At 37.8% G+C, this 16,900-nt stretch overlaps 1 protein-coding gene across 7 annotated transcripts in view; it reads right to left on the reverse strand.

Moving 5' to 3' along the window:
- Positions 1-16,900, reverse strand: part of LOC6033655 (apoptosis-resistant E3 ubiquitin protein ligase 1) — a 99,830-nt gene that overhangs the window by 3,286 nt on the left and 79,644 nt on the right. For 5 of the 7 annotated variants that reach the window (XM_038258100.1, XM_038258103.1, XM_038258104.1 and 2 more), the window contains 7 exons: positions 9,045-9,201; positions 1,692-2,898; positions 1,400-1,636; positions 1,186-1,336; positions 513-1,126; positions 259-453; positions 125-192 (listed from right to left, as the gene is read on the reverse strand). In XM_038258100.1, coding sequence (XP_038114028.1) covers positions 125-192; positions 259-453; positions 513-1,126; positions 1,186-1,336; positions 1,400-1,636; positions 1,692-2,898; positions 9,045-9,201 — 2,629 coding nt within the window. The remainder of the gene's footprint in view (positions 1-124; positions 193-258; positions 454-512; positions 1,127-1,185; positions 1,337-1,399; positions 1,637-1,691; positions 2,899-9,044; positions 9,202-16,900) is intronic. The other 2 variants (XM_038258101.1, XM_001844029.2) reach the window with 1 other exon arrangement.

Raw genomic sequence — 16,900 nt, forward strand, 5'->3', positions numbered from 1 at the left:
ATAAAGAATTTGATGCTAATGCGAACTGAAATATTTAGACAAAATTTTAATATATTTGTCTTAAATTACTAGAATTTTAAGAATTGCATTCATAAAATTATGGATCTTTTGTAATGCAACTTACCACGTGTGTGCCGTTGGCAAATTTCCAAACGTTGGCGCTGCCGTTATTTGGAACCTCGGATTCAATTCCTAAAAATGTCAAGACCATTTTAATGAATTTCCCCTTTTTCCAAATGCCACTCTGCAGTCCCTCACCTGAAACCCTCCTGGCGGCAGTTGCGAACACCCGGTCGTAAACTGCAGCAGTCGGGCCATTTCCGTCTGCGAAAAGTTTCCCACGGCCGCCCAGAACCAGCCAAGCACGCGCCGAAACTCGGGCGACCCCCCGTTGACGATGTGGTTCGCCCGGAAGTCCGCGATCGAGTACTCGCCCGTTCCACACAGGAGGAGCTGAAAATTTTGTTAAATTTTAGTTTGTTTTGAGGTTTAGGTTGGATGTAGGGTCATACCTCTAGCTCGTTCTCGTCAAAGATGCTCAACAGGTTGTCCGGAATGATCCCGTTGAGTCCCTTGAGGAAGCTGTCGATCTCCTCGCGCACGTTGTTGCACAGCCGCTGCTGCGCCAAGGCATCCAGATATTGGTTCTTGGTGGCGTTCGTGACCCTCGTTTTGGCCCCGTTCGGGATGAGTTCGACGGTTTTGACGAGCTGACCGCTGGTGTCGTAGATCTCCTCCACAAAGTACAGTTCCAGGTTGTCGCTGGTGTCCAGGTCGGTGTCCAGAATGTACTTGATCTTGGACAGGTACAGGTCGGGATCGTCCTGCTCGAAGTACTTGTAGTGCACCCGAAGGCCGATCAGCTGGGCGAGGAAGGATCGGGAGAACCGCGCTCGGACCAGCTGCCGGTAGGTTCCGCCGAGGGCACTCTCGTACAGGCACTTGCCGACAACCTTGCCGGCAAACTCAAAGTGCTTCAGCTTGAGATGGGGCGGCCGGTTCGGGTTCGGATGTACGAGGGCTTGTCTTTTGTCGTGGAATGTACAGAAGAGGCCACCGCGCGGATCGAACAGGGCACTGCAGATCAGCTCGAACCACTCGCGCCGCAGACCACCCCAATCGATACCTGGAAGAGAGGGAAAGATCAGTTGAGAAGATCACCTTCAATCTCTTGATCGCACTCACCTTGCTCGCCCTGGAATGTGACCTCAAAGTTACCGCACCAATCCGACACGGAAAAGTGCTTGGTGGCCTTCATGCTGGACTCGAGGATCTTCTCGCGCGTCACCTTGACAGCGATCTTCTCGTGGTAGTAGTTGGAGTGAAACTTGCGAACCTGCAAACACAAAAACACAGAAAATGAACATCGCCATGATCACCGGACAGCGCGCTTTCGTACGAGTCTCACTTCGTGGTAGAAAAAGTCCTGCTTGTCCTTGAACGTCTCCGAGCCGCCAATGTTTTTGAGCAGAAAGTGCGTAAAAGTGGCCGCGATCACGTTGCGCTCCTTGGACGCCAGCTCGATCTTGGGCTGGCAGCCGTCGTCGATGATGAAGATCGCGCCGTGACCGTTGCCGTTGTTGTTGTTGTTGCTGACCGGAACGTTGGTGCCCGCCGGAGGCGGCAGGAACTGGAACTAAAGAAGGATAAGATCAAGTATGCGATCACGATCGCGCGATCGCGTGACTTACCTTTGTGGACGGACACAGCCGGAAGGTGGCGATTCGCTTCGGGATGATTTTGAGGATCATCTCCTTGATGGTGACCTGCTTGGGCCCGACGTAACAGAGCACCTTCCGCGGCTTGGACCATCGCTGCTGGCCGTAGATGCCAAACAGTTTGGCCTCGTAGCAAATGTTGTGCTTCCTGGAGGCGATGTTCTTGTGGACGAGCGTCGTATCGCTGCTGCTCAGCACGATGATGTCAAAGTCCCCGTTCGGGATCGGGTGACCTTCGTAGCTGATGACCGCCCGCAGGCAAACCGGTTCCGGGAAGAGCGCCGTCAAGCTGATCCTCGCGTTGACCTTGTCATAAGACAGTGTGATCGCGTTGCAGTACTTGTCGCTCAACTTCCCGTACAAATCAAAGATGTCGATCTTGTAACCCTTGATTGGATCGCTGTCCTGCGTGAACTGACACGTGTTCCCGTGCTCGTCCCTTGGTTCAATGTGAAGAAATGTCGGAGCACCAGCACAGCAGACCACCGTACTCGCAGGTCGGATCAACCGCGATCGCCTCGCGTCCATAGGACCCGGAATGAACGTCTTCACAAACGGACTCCCAGCGATGTGACTCTGACCGATCAACACAGAAATCTTGTACTGACCCGCCGTTCGGACGGTAAACTTGATCTTGGCAATGTTGGCATTATTCGGGTCAGTCGGTGACCCCAACTCACTGATCGTGATGATCTTCCTCGTACCCTCGGTCACTTCCACAAAGAACTGGTCCGTATCACAGATCGGGTAAGCCTGCCCATTCCGCTGGTGAAATCGCACCGTAAAGCACATGGTCCCACCCACGATCGCCGGATCTTGCCAGTCCCAGTGGACCTTGCAGTTCGCCGGCAGCAAATACTTTCCCGTTACGTACTGCAGCAGCGAGTGCCTAGCTTCCGGTGCCAACGAGGGTTGTGTCATAGCGGCCAACGTGACCAACCCAGCCACGGACACCGACACGACCAGCATCCCGCCCCATGTCCAGGCGTCCTGGTGTTGGCTGGATTTGACCACCGTTGACCAGAGGTCCGCTTTGAGCGCCTCCAGGTTGGACTTGGAGGTGGGCAGTTTTTGGCGCGCCGCGGACCATACCTGCCAGTCTTTGCCGAGGATTTGGCTGGCGCGGGAGTCCTCCAGCCAGTACACGTCCTCGAGCGAGGTGACCTCGATGGAGACCAATCTGTGTGGAGGAAAAGAGTAAACAAGGCAGTTAAAGTAAATTTGAATGTAGGGGAACAGCATCTAATTCCAGCGTGCCTCTAATGTTGGCAGGTCAGAACTTTGACATTCAATTAAAGCTATTTAAAAGCGTTTTCAACTGAACTCGAGTGATAAATAGTTCAATAAGAAGTGAGCAAGCAAGTTTGTATAAAAAGTTTTGCAAAATTAGTTGTTTAAATAGTGAAAATCAGTAAATTGGATGGAGTTAGGAGCGAGTGCTTAACCTGCCAAAGATACGAGAATTTCCCCTAGTTTGTGTTTTTTTGTTAATATATTATAGCAATTTATTAAGTACCTTATCTAATCATACAAATTGTTTTTAAACACATATTTTCCACCATGTCAAATGTTTGGTTTTATTTAAAAATTTAGAAAATATGTTTATCAAAGCTTGGAAAGTCACACGATACTTTAATTTTTTTTTGACATTGAAAATCCGACGAATATTTTCTAAACAATCGTTTTTAAAAATGAAATTAGTTTTGGTGATGTAGGACCTGAAGAAGACCTCATTTTATTTTTGCTTTCTTTCAGAGGCTTTATCTCAGCAACCATTGGTCTTATCTTCAATGGCTTTGAAGCAGATTTAGGGTAAATTTTCTGATCTTTTTTTGATCTGTTATCAAAGATGGTCAATGACAAAAAAAATGATTTTAAGGGGGCTCTTACTTAAAATTGGTTCACCTCACCGTTTTTTCGAAATTTTTAGAGTTTTTTAAAGGTCCGATAATTTTTTTTATTGTTTTTTGCTTTTCTTGAATTCTCAAGGCTGTTTCATAGACACCCAAACTGCCAAAAATGAAAATTTTGTTTAACGGACCTTTAAAAAAAAAATAAACTAAAGTAATGATTTTTTCAGTTCGAAAATTGGTCAATGAATTCTAACGAACATGTGCCATAAATTATGCAAAGTCCAATTCAATTTTGCAAATTAAGGTTTTCGAATATTTTAACAGTCTTTTTGGACGGTTGTCAAAATTGTGTGAAGATTTGTATGGTCGAACTAGAGAGCCTGGAGCTTATTAGAGAACGGCCACCTCAAACCAAAAGTACCAATTGAGCAAAATAAAAGGATTTTGCTCGATTGGTACCTCCGTTTGACAGTTCTCGTGCTTCGATTGGCACTTTTGGTTTGAGATGGCCGTTCTCTAATAAACTTTAAGTTCTCTAGGTCGAACTAATGATGCAAAGTTACTTTTTGGCCATTGAAACTGGACACACAAAGATTCATTCAAATAAAAAAATGTAAAAAAGCTGTCCAATGTCTCAGAGAATAGCTCTATTTGGGTCATTTTGAAAACTGTACACAAGATAGTTCAAATTCAAAATTATTTTTTTCTGACCATGCTCAAATCTGGCGGATTTTTTTCTAAAAATGTCTGTTTTTATATGTCCTGGAAACAACAAAAAATAGAACAAAACTCGATCATCTTTTATAAAAAAAATTTGTGTGCACGGTGATTTGAATGTCAACATCAGTGTATTTTGTGCAATTTAAACTTTTCATGCAATTTTCTTGATATTCATGAGATTTTCGTAATTAAATGACGCTACTTTTGGTACCGAAAAAGTATACTGCATTGCTTACATTTGAAATTAAACGCAGTTTCAGTGAAAAGTTGTTTATTTTCCCAAAAACCCAGATTTTATTTTTAAAAAAATTATATCTCGAAATTCGTATAATAAACCCATTTTTAAGTATGTTTGGTAACATTTTCCGAGGAATTCGATAAAAAACGGCTTTTGAATTTCATATCATAGTCATATAATTTAGGCTAGATTTTTTAAAATTCGAAACTATTTTTGCTAATCACCTTTAATTTTCGTTCATGAGGGTTATAATCGGTTGAAACGACGAGAAGTTGTGATTTTTTTTGAATAATTTGGTTTTTGCTGAATCCGGTGAAATTGATAATTTTAGGACAATTTAGATAAATTTTTATTTTTTGCCTTCCTCACTAAGGAGGGACTATAAAATCAATCTAAAAAAAATTAATTAATTTTTTTAATCTTAATTTATACGTATCGACTCAGAATCAATTTCTGAGAAAAATGGATGTTGATAAAAACATGAATTTGGTTTTCTCGAACGAACTTTGTCCGGATATGGTCTACTCATTCCAGCTTAGGGTCCTACAACTAGTAGGAGAGAGTGGGGAGACTTGATCCCCGGGGACACTTGATCCCAAGCCTGTTTCTCGTCAGCATGTGGGTAAAACAATTAGCTTTGTTCTAGAAAGTTGTGCGAAATTGACTAAAACTCATTGTAGAAAACAAAGAAAAAAATCAAAAAATGTTTAGATTGAGTAACACACATTTTTCTAAAAAGTGTATGTATGTATGTATGTATGATCCCCATACCCGCAGGCAACTTGGTCCTGAAACACATGTGAGCGCTAGGTGAACAATTCGATCATCTTTTACTCCGTAATCTGTACACCCACGTGCATAAGTTTTTTTTGCACGAATTTTAATGCTACAAATACCGGCGCATAGATCAAAATGGTTTCCCGCTTCCCTTCCCAAGCGCCGGAAATTTGTAGCGGGTGTAGGGACACTTCGCATAGACGCCCTTGCTCCCATCACGTCACTGAGGGTATGGAGCGACGAGAAATTAATAAGCATGCCCCCTTAGTCGAACCTTCATTAGAGAAGCAGGCAATCCACAACTCACAGCGAACGACCAAAGGAACACCCTACCGCGTATGTAGTAATAATTTTGCGTAGATGTCTTGATTGATGTGTGTGTATGTCAGAATAAATGAAAGAATGAATGTCTTATAAAAGGAACGAGCTCACCAGATTCTTCAAAACCAGCTTCTCTTCAAACGTCTTCAGGCTTATGACAACAACAAACGCCAGACTTGCTAGGGAATGCACGAGCCGTCCAATCCATGATTAAGCGCACTCCAGACACCACCGGAAACAGACAGCATATAAGGGCTTCACGGCATTAGCTTTGAATTCAACTCGCATGCCTGAGCTACACCGAAATGGGCAGATCACGTCCAGCTGCTATCTGCAAACCGCCAAAAAACACCAACAATCAAAGTAGCTTACTATTAATCGTTAAAAAAAACCTCAACAGCCCCCTCACTCAGGTTACTATGGAAATGAAATAATAAAACTGAATCAGAGAGAAAAAATTGAATAAAATAGTAAATCGAACAGATTTGAAACGCTAGTTTAAATATTGAATAATAATTGCAGGCCTGATATGGCAAAAAAAAGACACAATTTCAAAACGCGAACAAGGATTGCAACTCTCAACCACCTCACACTTGCACCCAATTTCTTCCAAATTTAAGACAATTTCCAATCCGCACAATTCGCCAGCTAATGGAACGAACGAAATCCACACGCCGGTAAACCCGCGAAATTCACACGACTCAAACAAATCCGGAACGGACAAACCACCAGAAATGAATAATTATTCTATCAAAGAAGGAAGAAAAACGCGACGCGCAAAATTCTGTCAACCGATCTAACACACATTAGCTTTGTTCTAGAAAGTTGTGCGAAATTGACTAAAACTCATTGTAAATAGAAAACAAAGAAAAAAATCAAAAAATGTTTTGATTGAGTAACACACATTTTTCTAAAAAGTGCTGCAAAAAACTTCCAAGAGATCTTTTTTCTTTGTTTTGATAAGAATTGAAAACACTTAAAAATATTCTAAAAAAAATTTTTATACATCAATTGTTTGATAAACATATCAACTCCGCATTTGACGTTAAATTTATCGTCATACTATTTTTACAATCAATTGTTTAAAAAAGTGCGTTTAGGGAGACTTGATCCCTGCATTTTTACAGTCACTGGAATCAGCCTCAAAATTAAATAATTAGGCTGGGTTTTGTACATAGTTTCCTTTAGTATAGATGTACATAACTTACTGCAGTTTGAACCATTATTCAAAAGTTTTGTAAACAAAAATTACCAGCTTTTGTAAACATGCTCAATTTTGGTCTAAAAAAGAAAATTTGCATGCTATACTTGTTATATTTTGAACACAAACGTACGGGTTTAATGTGAAATTACTGTAACTTATAGAAAATTCAAAGTTTGGATGAATAATAAACATTTTGCTTAAGATTTCTTCAAAATGTTGAAAGGGGGATCAAATTACCCCCAACATTTTGAAAATGCCGGTTTTAAATATTTTTTTAAAACGTTTGGCATGATTCGAAGAGTTTATCTGATGAAATACCCTTGTCAGCCAAACATAGTTGAATATTTAAACTTTCAATTCTTGCAAAAAGTTCATAGTTTTGTGAGAAATTGACAGAAATATGTGCGATACAAAAAAGGGGATCAAGTCTCCGCACTATCCCCTATTGAAAATTGTAAAGTTTAATTTAGGTATTCAAACATCACTAAGCTTGAGTTTCATTGGTTTCAGTGTGTGAAGTCATTATTTGGTAATAAATATATACCCCTGGAGAGATCCAAAGTTTGTTTACATTCGCAAGAAAAAAGTGCTCCAAATTTGTGGATTTCAAGTGTCAAAGTAATTCTTCAAAAACTTCATATAAAAGTTAAAATTTGCAGATGTTCGATACAGCATTCGAAAGATCGTAAGAAAAGCTTTCAAATGAAGGTAAAAACGAATCATTAAGCTCAATCGGGTCCTAAAGCCTTATGTAAATTTTTATGTACAACGGTAAAAAACACGATTCAAAACCATTTCTAATCACTTTTTTTCATTTTAATGCAAAATTTTTTTTTGACAAGACAACATTTTTTCGATGGATCAACTATGGTCCCCTTGGAACGAGCTGTCAAGTAGGAGCTTTTCTGTCAAGAAGGACCGCGAGGTTAATTTTTCAAAATTGATTTAAAAATCCATTTCAAACTCTTTGTGGTCGTACAAAGGGTTATTGTACTCAGAAAAATAAGCTTTATCGCTGTAAACAATAATATCAGCAATCTAAGCTTCATTTTAGTACCCAATTATCGATTTGCTATGATTTTTTGAACATTGGACAATCTGGAAACCGTTCCGAATATGACTGTACCCGACAAATATTCTGAAAAAATGCTTAGCATCAAAATTTTTCTTCAGTTATTCCACCACCACACCAGTAGTAACGAATTGGTAACGAAAATCACCGTGTCGTGGTTCTGTAAAGGTAGCAAACATTGCGACTTCCTTCCTCGTTCCGGCGTCTCAGCGTCGTCGTTGGTGCAATTTCCTTTCCAAATTAGAGGCAATCAAATTGTGCAAACAATCGTGACGATGACTGTATGCAAATGTGCAACAATAAGAAAAAAAAAGAGCAAGAATCGTGTCACTGCCTTTTTGCCATTATTTCTATCCCTTTTGTCAGCTTGAGCAAAGTCTTACAATGTTTGCTGAAGCTGTCATCGCGCGAAACAATAGATGACTTGGCAGGAAAAAAAACCTCAAACCAGCAGCGCGCCTGAAAGTATGCAACGGAAGTCGTTCTGGGTAACCTTGCACAGGGGCGAATTTTGCTCACATGTAAACTGTTACATTTGGCGAGGTTTTTTTTAATTCGAAAATGGCTGCGGTTTCTACACCACAAAGCAGTATAAGAGCTGTCATCAGCAGAAATGCTGTTCATTACACAATGTTGAATGGTTTGTTCTTTTTCCCGAAGGATGCATAGTTGCGAGATGTAATTGTTTCTCTTTGCAAGAAACCACAAACCTTGTCGAAAATTATAGGAAAAATAAATTTTATTTTAAACTTTTGAGTCTGATTCTTATACACTCAACCCCCGGTGGTTGGTCACTTTTTCGTTTGACACTTTTTTAGTTTGTACCCCGTTAGTTGGTCAAAGTCAAACTAAAAAGTGATGAACTGTCACTTTTTACACGGCGCTCACGCACACTATCAAAACAAGAGTTTGGTAGTTTGTGTGAACTCCGTGTAAAAAGGGTGTCAAACTAAAAAGTGACCCCGTTCGTTTGACAACAGTTGGTGTCAAACCAACGGGGTTTGAGTGTACAGTTTTTTGTTATTTTATGAGAAAATTTATTAAAAACGGGTTGTTTCGAAGAAAAAAAAACTAAAGGTAAAATTCATTACAAAATAATTGAAATAAATTTCAAAATTCTATAAATATTAAAAATACTGACCTCGAGTAAAAGTGCTGCAGCCGGTGCTCCTTGAGCCATTCGCGCAGGATCAGCTTCTGCTGGAGATTGAGGGCGGCCCGCTGCAGCCGCTGCTCGTCCCCGGGCGGAAGCTCGGGCAGCCGTTCCGGGTCACCGCAGCTGGACAGGGTCGATATTCCTGTAAAATCGAGAACGGGAAGAGCGAAAGCGATTTCAATTAGTGACGGTTCATTGAGCGATAAACAGCCATCAAAGTAGGCAGCTTCTGACAGGGGTTGTCCTAGTTTTGCCTGCTTTGATCGCGTGGTGTGCGCCGATAATGGTAAAGTTCACCCCCCCCGGGTAGTGGTAATTATGCGGTAAAGGGCAGCAAAATGGCCTTTCACATCTCATGTTTATATAGATTGGGATTGGTCTGGGCGGGGGAGGACGCGCAACTGCGGAAGTGCGTTGCTGGCCAACTCCGGATCGGTGTAGTGTGTTGTTGATATGGTTATTGTTGTAAAATTTAATTTACGCTATAATAGCTTTTGTGACTGTGGGTTGGCGACCAAAAAACACTGGCGGCGAGCATGGCCCTGGCCGGACTTTCCACACTCTTCGTATGCATAAAACTGAATTTTATTGCTATTTTTGCATATTTTATCCTGAATGCTTGCCTCTCGGTCGGCAGCAAGCAGTGGTCTGGCAGAAGAAGAGAGGTTGTGGTTTTTGCAAAATGCGGAAGCAAATTTGTTCAACAGCAACGGCGGCGGCCAGTGTGAATGTGGGTTACGTACTAAATAAAGAGCTAGCAGAGAGATTGCACTATTGTAGCACTACACTGTGGAATGTTGTTAGACCATGGGCTGGTTGGATTTGTGGGCAGTAACGGTGAATCGATCGTGGTAGGCTTTGGAAAATATCTCTACTTGCTCCACGTGGTGGATGTGCCAGTATTGTTGGGTTAATCCAAGTAGGCTTTTCCAGTTTTTCAATGTTACGTTAAAATTATAAAGCATTCATTGTTCATCCAACTGTGACACACTGTAACTCTACACTTGCTCTCAATTTCTGCATTGGGATGTGACAAAATCGTCGGTCGACTCAGTCGTGTGTGGGACGACAACGACGATGCGGTTATCAATATTTCTCCACACAATCCACACACACACATACAACAACCCCAAGGAGAGTGGCTTATTTTCCACTGAATCTGATCCGTTTCGATTCGGTTGGCATTTTGTCACGTTCGTCCAGAAATGCTCTGCTGGAATGTGTTTGTGATGGTTGTGCAATCAGCCGGGAGTCAACTCCGAGAGTAAACTGTTCTGTTTTGCGCCATCATTGGCCTCATCATCGACATCGTCAACGGTCAACTGGATTGTGAGGGCATACAAAGGGAGCCCACAAGGTCCCTTTTTGAATAAAGGCATCGGATTGCACAACTTAGGGGAGCGTCAGTTTAACATTGGTCAACTTTTTTAGAAAATGTTTATATTTATTTAAACAATACAATTATAAATTACACACATAATAAATTCATTTTTTCTTACCAAACGTGACAGTTTCGTCCAAATCTTGAAAAATGTTTCAAACCAACTAAATTTTCAACTGGATAGTTTTCAAAATTTAAAGGAAAAATATTTTAAAATAGATAACCCTCCGAAACTCAATTCTAGATCTGGAAGAATTTCAGTCAAAAAGTGTGCGATAAGTCAATTTGCGGACTTCTGAAATCTTTGGAAGGAAAACTCTGACATTTTCAAAACATATTAAGCTTTGAGTTTTATTAAAGTTAACTTTGGTCGAGTTTTATTTTGTTTCATATCTCTCAGAATACAAACAACAGCAGGAAAAATATTTGTACAATACAACAGAACTGAACAAATCAAGTAGGTTAGTACACGACACACGAGTAAATTGTGAGTCCCCTTAGATTTAAAATGGAAAAGTTATCGATAATATGAAACAGATGAAATGACTGGTTTCATATGTTTATTTTTTAGACTAAACCCTTTTAGAAAATTTATGACTTCCAAAAAATGTTTAATATTATGAGTAATTTTATATTCAGTTTTACTGTCATGATGGGTATGGGAAAACAATACACTGAAAAAATACCGATTTTTTTTATTTAAAATAACCACAACTTTAGAGCAATAGAGAAATATGTTAAATCCAAGATATTTTTTTTGAAAAAAATGTGTTTTTTTAAATAGAAAGTGTTTTAAAAAAATTAATGGCTTCAGTTATTATTTGCAATCGAAAATGCGAAACCGTTTTCAAGATATAAGTCGCTATTTTAATTTGAACTGAAAAAAAATCCCGTTTTAGTTTTTTGATTTTTAGGGGATCGTAGTAATCGGTGCGTACGGGCGTGAAAAGTTTTTGCTGCGTCAGAAAATTAAAGAAAAGTGTCTAAACCAGATTATAGATCCGTGTTTTGCCTTTTCTGGTAGTTGGTTGTAATGTCATCATCCGCGGAAGACTATAGAGAGAGTGAAGTTTTACGAATTTTGGTCCAGAAGGGATTTCGGGACGTCGGGAAGCAGTTCCGAGGAGATTGGAATGTTGGGTTCCCGTTCCCTACGAAATCTACCAAGCCGATGGATCGGAATTTTGATCGTGAAGGAGAATTATGCTGGATCGCAATCAATATTCCCGGTGAGGACTTTCCTTTTTACTTGTTTCATCATTTATTTATTTTTTGATTTATGAGTACCGTAAAAAAAACTAAAAGTTTTACACCGCCTTTTTATCCAAGGTAACGATTTTTTTTTATCCTGGCTGACTTGTTTCTTCATCACATTGATTAATGTTACGAACAAGTTTTATTTCAATTTTATCATGGATTCAGCACTAGACTTGGGCGATATTTAAAGGATGTTGTATATCAGGGGTGACCAAAGCACTATGGGCCATCTCCATACAAACAGGCGGCCAAATTATTTTTTTGCTTTTTAAATGTTTTTTCATAAAAATTTGGGTAATTGTATGGTATTGAAATGATATACGTCCAGTTTTATGACTTTTCATGTCTTTCAATAGTTGATTGTTTATAATAAATAGTCTTTTCATACATTTGCAAATGCAACAGAATTGCGTATATATTGTATTGCAAGTTTATATTATTAAATTATGGATAAGCTAATACATCCCCACTTTAAGGACACAACCCCTCCCTCCTATTTCTTTCACCCCCCTCCCCTCCTCCCCTCTAACAAAATTTTGTTAAGCGTAATAAATTCATTTTAAGTCAAATATTTATTATTTACTGCTGTGTGTTTCTTTTTGTGAGTCCATGTCATATAACTTGAGACCCCCCCCCCCCCTTCCTCCACCCTTATGGGCAAAAATTGCGAAAATTTTAATTGTTAAAATCAAATAACAGAAAATTTAATTTTATTCAAAATTACTAACTAATCCTAATGTTCTTGTTCATGAAAATTCATTTGATGTCAGAAACTCTTCAGGATATGTTAAGGTAGGTACTTTTATGATGTTTTGTACTAACCAACATAGAACTTAGATGTGGATCAGTTTCATAGATTGATCACAGAAATTCATCATGCTAAGTCAATATTTTGCTGAATACTTTTTTCGGTATCAAACTGAGATTCTCCTGTTTCGCTTGAGAAACTTCGGTACGAATACTTTATTTTGCCTAAGGTACTCAATTTTAAATGTACAGAAAATTCCAATAAAGTCATTTCGAACTTCTTGAAACCAGGTATTGATTTTTGAAGCGACGATGCCCACGAAGTAGGTAGCAAAGCAAGTGAAATAAACGGGCGCATATGTAGATTGCATCAAATTTTGATAACACGTAAATGTTCAAAATGAGATCGTGGAAGTTATCCCGGGGAAGTTATCCTGGACGCCATAAAGATGGCGGCCGCAGGCCGTAGGATAACTGTCAAAGGATAACTTCCCATCTTCCTCTTAGATGGGAAGTTATCCTGGGAGGTTATCCTACGGCTAAAAACGGCGGCCATCTTTATGGCATCCAGGATAACATTAGGTTATCCTACGGCAGATTATGAAAAATAAACATGATTCAAGAAATTAAACACTGTTTAAACAATAACAAAGTTTGGTTTTCCAAAATCTTAAAAAAGGTGAATAATTTGGATAACGGATTCAAAATTAAATAAATTCAAACATTCTGAAAAATCCCAAGGCTCCTCAGAAATAAATGAAAGGATTTAACTAAACAGTCAAAACCTCCTAGGGCCAGCTATGAGGAGTTGATAAAATTATTCTAAAATTGTAGAACATTATTTCCAAGTCCTACAAGCATGTTTTTCAATTCGGCATGCTTGCCAAGTAATTTTAAAAATGTTTTCAGAACATATTAAAATAAAATTTGGAATAAATTCAAAGAAATTCTCAAAGAACCTCGTAGGGCCAGCTATGGGGAGTTGATAAAATTATTCTAAAAATGTAGAACATTATTTCCAAGTCCTTCAAGCATGTTTTTCAATTCGGCATGCTTGCCAAGTAATTTTAAAAATGTTTCCTGAACATATTATAATAAAATTTGGAATAAATTCAAAGAAATTCTCAAAGAACCTCGTAGGGCCAGCTATGGGAGTTGATAAAATTATTCTAAAAATGTAGAACATTATTTCCAAGTCCTACAAGCATGTTTTTCAATTCGGCATGCTTGCCAAGTAATTTTAAAATGTTTTCAGAACATATTATAATAAAATTTGGAATAAATTCAAAGAAATTCTCAAAGAACCTCGTAGGGCCAGCTATGGGAGTTGATAAAATTATTCTAAAAATGTAGAACATTATTTCCAAGTCCTACAAGCATGTTTTTCAATTCGGCATGCTTGCCAAGTAATTTTAAAAATGTTTCCTGAACATATTATAATAAAATTTGGAATAAATTCAAAGAAATTCTCAAAGAACCTCGTAGGGCCAGCTATGGGGAGTTGATAAAATTATTCTAAAAATGTAGAACATTATTTCCAAGTCCTACAAGCATGTTTTTCAATTCGGCATGCTTGCCAAGTAATTTTAAAAATGTTTCCTGAACATATTATAATAAAATTTGAAATAAATTCAAAGAAATTCTCAAAGAACCTCGTAGGGCCAGCTATGGGGAGTTGATAAAATTATTCTAAAAATGTAGAACATTATTTCCAAGTCCTACAAGCATGTTTTTCAATTCGGCATGCTTGCCAAGTAATTTTAAAAATGTTTCCTGAACATATTATAATAAAATTTGGAATAAATTCAAAGAAATTCTCAAAGAACCTCGTAGGGCCAGCTATGGGGAGTTGATAAAATTATTCTAAAAATTTAGAACATTATTTCCAAGTCCTACAAGCATGTTTTTCAATTCGGCATGCTTGCCAAGTAATTTTAAAAATGTTTCCTGAACATATTATAAAAAAATTTGGAATAAATTCAAAGAAATTCTCAAAGAACCTCGTAGGGCCAGCTATGGGGAGTTGATAAAATTATTCTAAAAATGTAGAACATTATTTCCGAGTCCTACAAGCATGTTTTTCAATTCGGCATGCTTGCCAAGTAATTTTAAAAATGTTTCCTGAACATATTATAATAAAATTTGAAATAAATTCAAAAAAATTCTCAAAGAACCTCGTAGGGCCAGCTATGGGGAGTTGATAAAATTATTCTAAAAATGTAGAACATTATTTCCGAGTCCTACAAGCATGTTTTTCAATTCGGCATGCTTGCCAAGTAATTTTAAAATGTTTCCTGAACATATTATAAAAAAATTTGGAATAAATTCAAAGAAATTCTCAAAGAACCTCGTAGGGCCAGCTATGGGGAGTTGATAAAATTATTCTAAAAATGTAGAACATTATTTCCGAGTCCTACAAGCATGTTTTTCAATTCGGCATGCTTGCCAAGTAATTTTAAAAATGTTTCCTGAACATATTATAATAAAATTTGGAATAAATTCAAAGAAATTCTCAAAGAACCTCGTAGGGCCAGCTATGGGAGTTGATAAAATTATTCTAAAAATGTAGAACATTATTTCCGAGTCCTACAAGCATGTTTTCAATTCGGCATGCTTGCCAAGTAATTTAAAAATGTTTCCTGAACATATTATAAAAAAATTTGGAATAAATTCAAAGAAATTCTCAAAGAACCTCGTAGGGCCAGCTATGGGGTTGATAAAATTATTCTAAAAATGTAGAACATTATTTCCGAGTCCTACAAGCATGTTTTTCAATTCGGCATGCTTGCCAAGTAATTTTAAAATGTTTCCTGAACATATTATAATAAAATTTGAAATAAATTCAAAAAATTCTCAAAGAACCTCGTAGGGCCAGCTATGGGAGTTGATAAAATTATTCTAAAAATGTAGAACATTATTTCCGAGTCCTACAAGCATGTTTTTCAATTCGGCATGCTTGCCAAGTAATTTTAAAAATGTTTCCTGAACATATTATAGTAAAATTTGAAATAAATTCAAAAAAAATCTCCAAGAACCTCGTAGGGCCAGCTATGGGGAGTTGATAAAATTATTCTAAAAATGTAGAACATTATTTCCAAGTCCTACAAGCATGTTTTCAATTCGGCATGCTTGCCAAGTAATTTAAAAATGTTTCCTGAACATATTATAAAAAAATTTGGAATAAATTCAAAGAAATTCTCAAAGAACCTCGTAGGGCCAGCTATGGGGAGTTGATAAAATTATTCTAAAAATGTAGAACATTATTTCCGAGTCCTACAAGCATGTTTTTCAATTCGGCATGCTTGCCAAGTAATTTTAAAAATGTTTCCTGAACATATTATAGTAAAATTTGAAATAAATTCAAAAAAAATCTCCAAGAACCTCGTAGGGCCAGCTATGGGGAGTTGATAAAATTATTCTAAAAATGTAGAACATTATTTCCGAGTCCTACAAGCATGTTTTTCAATTCGGCATGCTTGCCAAGTAATTTTAAAAATGTTTCCTGAACATATTATAATAAAATTTGAAATAAATTCAAAGAAATTCTCAAAGAACCTCGTAGGGCCAGCTATGGGGAGTTGATAAAATTATTCTAAAAATGTAGAACATTATTTCCAAGTCCTACAAGCATGTTTTTCAATTCATGCTTGCCAAGTAATTTTAAAAATTTTTCCTGAACATATTATAATAAAATTTGAAATAAATTCAAAGAAATTCTCAAAGAACCTCGTAGGGCCAGCTATGGGGAGTTGATAAAATTATTCTAAAAATGTAGAACATTATTTCCGAGTCCTACAAGCATGTTTTTCAATTCGGCATGCTTGCCAAGTAATTTTAAAAATGTTTCCTGAACATATTATAATAAAATTTGAAATAAATTCAAAGAAATTCTCAAAGAACCTCGTAGGGCCAGCTATGGGGAGTTGATAAAATTATTCTAAAAATGTAGAACATTATTTCCAAGTCCTACAAGCATGTTTTTCAATTCGGCATGCTTGCCAAGTAATTTAAAAAAAAAATCCTGAACATATTATAGTAAAATTTGGAATAAATTCAAAGAAATTCTCAAAGAACCTCGTAGGGCCAGCTATGGGGAGTTGATAAAATTATTCTAAAAATGTAGAACATTATTTCCAAGTCCTACAAGCATGTTTTCAATTCGGCATGCTTGCCAAGTAATTTAAAATGTTTCCTGAACATATTATAATAAAATTTGGAATAAATTCAAAGAAATTCTCAAAGAACCTCGTAGGGCCAGCTATGGGAGTTGATAAAATTATTCTAAAAATGTAGAACATTATTTCCAAGTCCTACAAGCATGTTTTCAATTCGGCATGCTTGCCAAGTAATTGAAAAAATTTCCTGAACATATTATAGTAAAATTTGGAATAAATTCAAAGAAATTCTCAAAGAACCTCGTAGGGCCAGCTATGGGGAGTTGATAAAATTATTCTAA

Source organism: Culex quinquefasciatus, chromosome 2 (genome assembly GCF_015732765.1).
Source record: "Culex quinquefasciatus strain JHB chromosome 2, VPISU_Cqui_1.0_pri_paternal, whole genome shotgun sequence".
In the NCBI taxonomy this organism is placed as follows: Eukaryota; Metazoa; Arthropoda; class Insecta; order Diptera; family Culicidae; genus Culex; species Culex quinquefasciatus.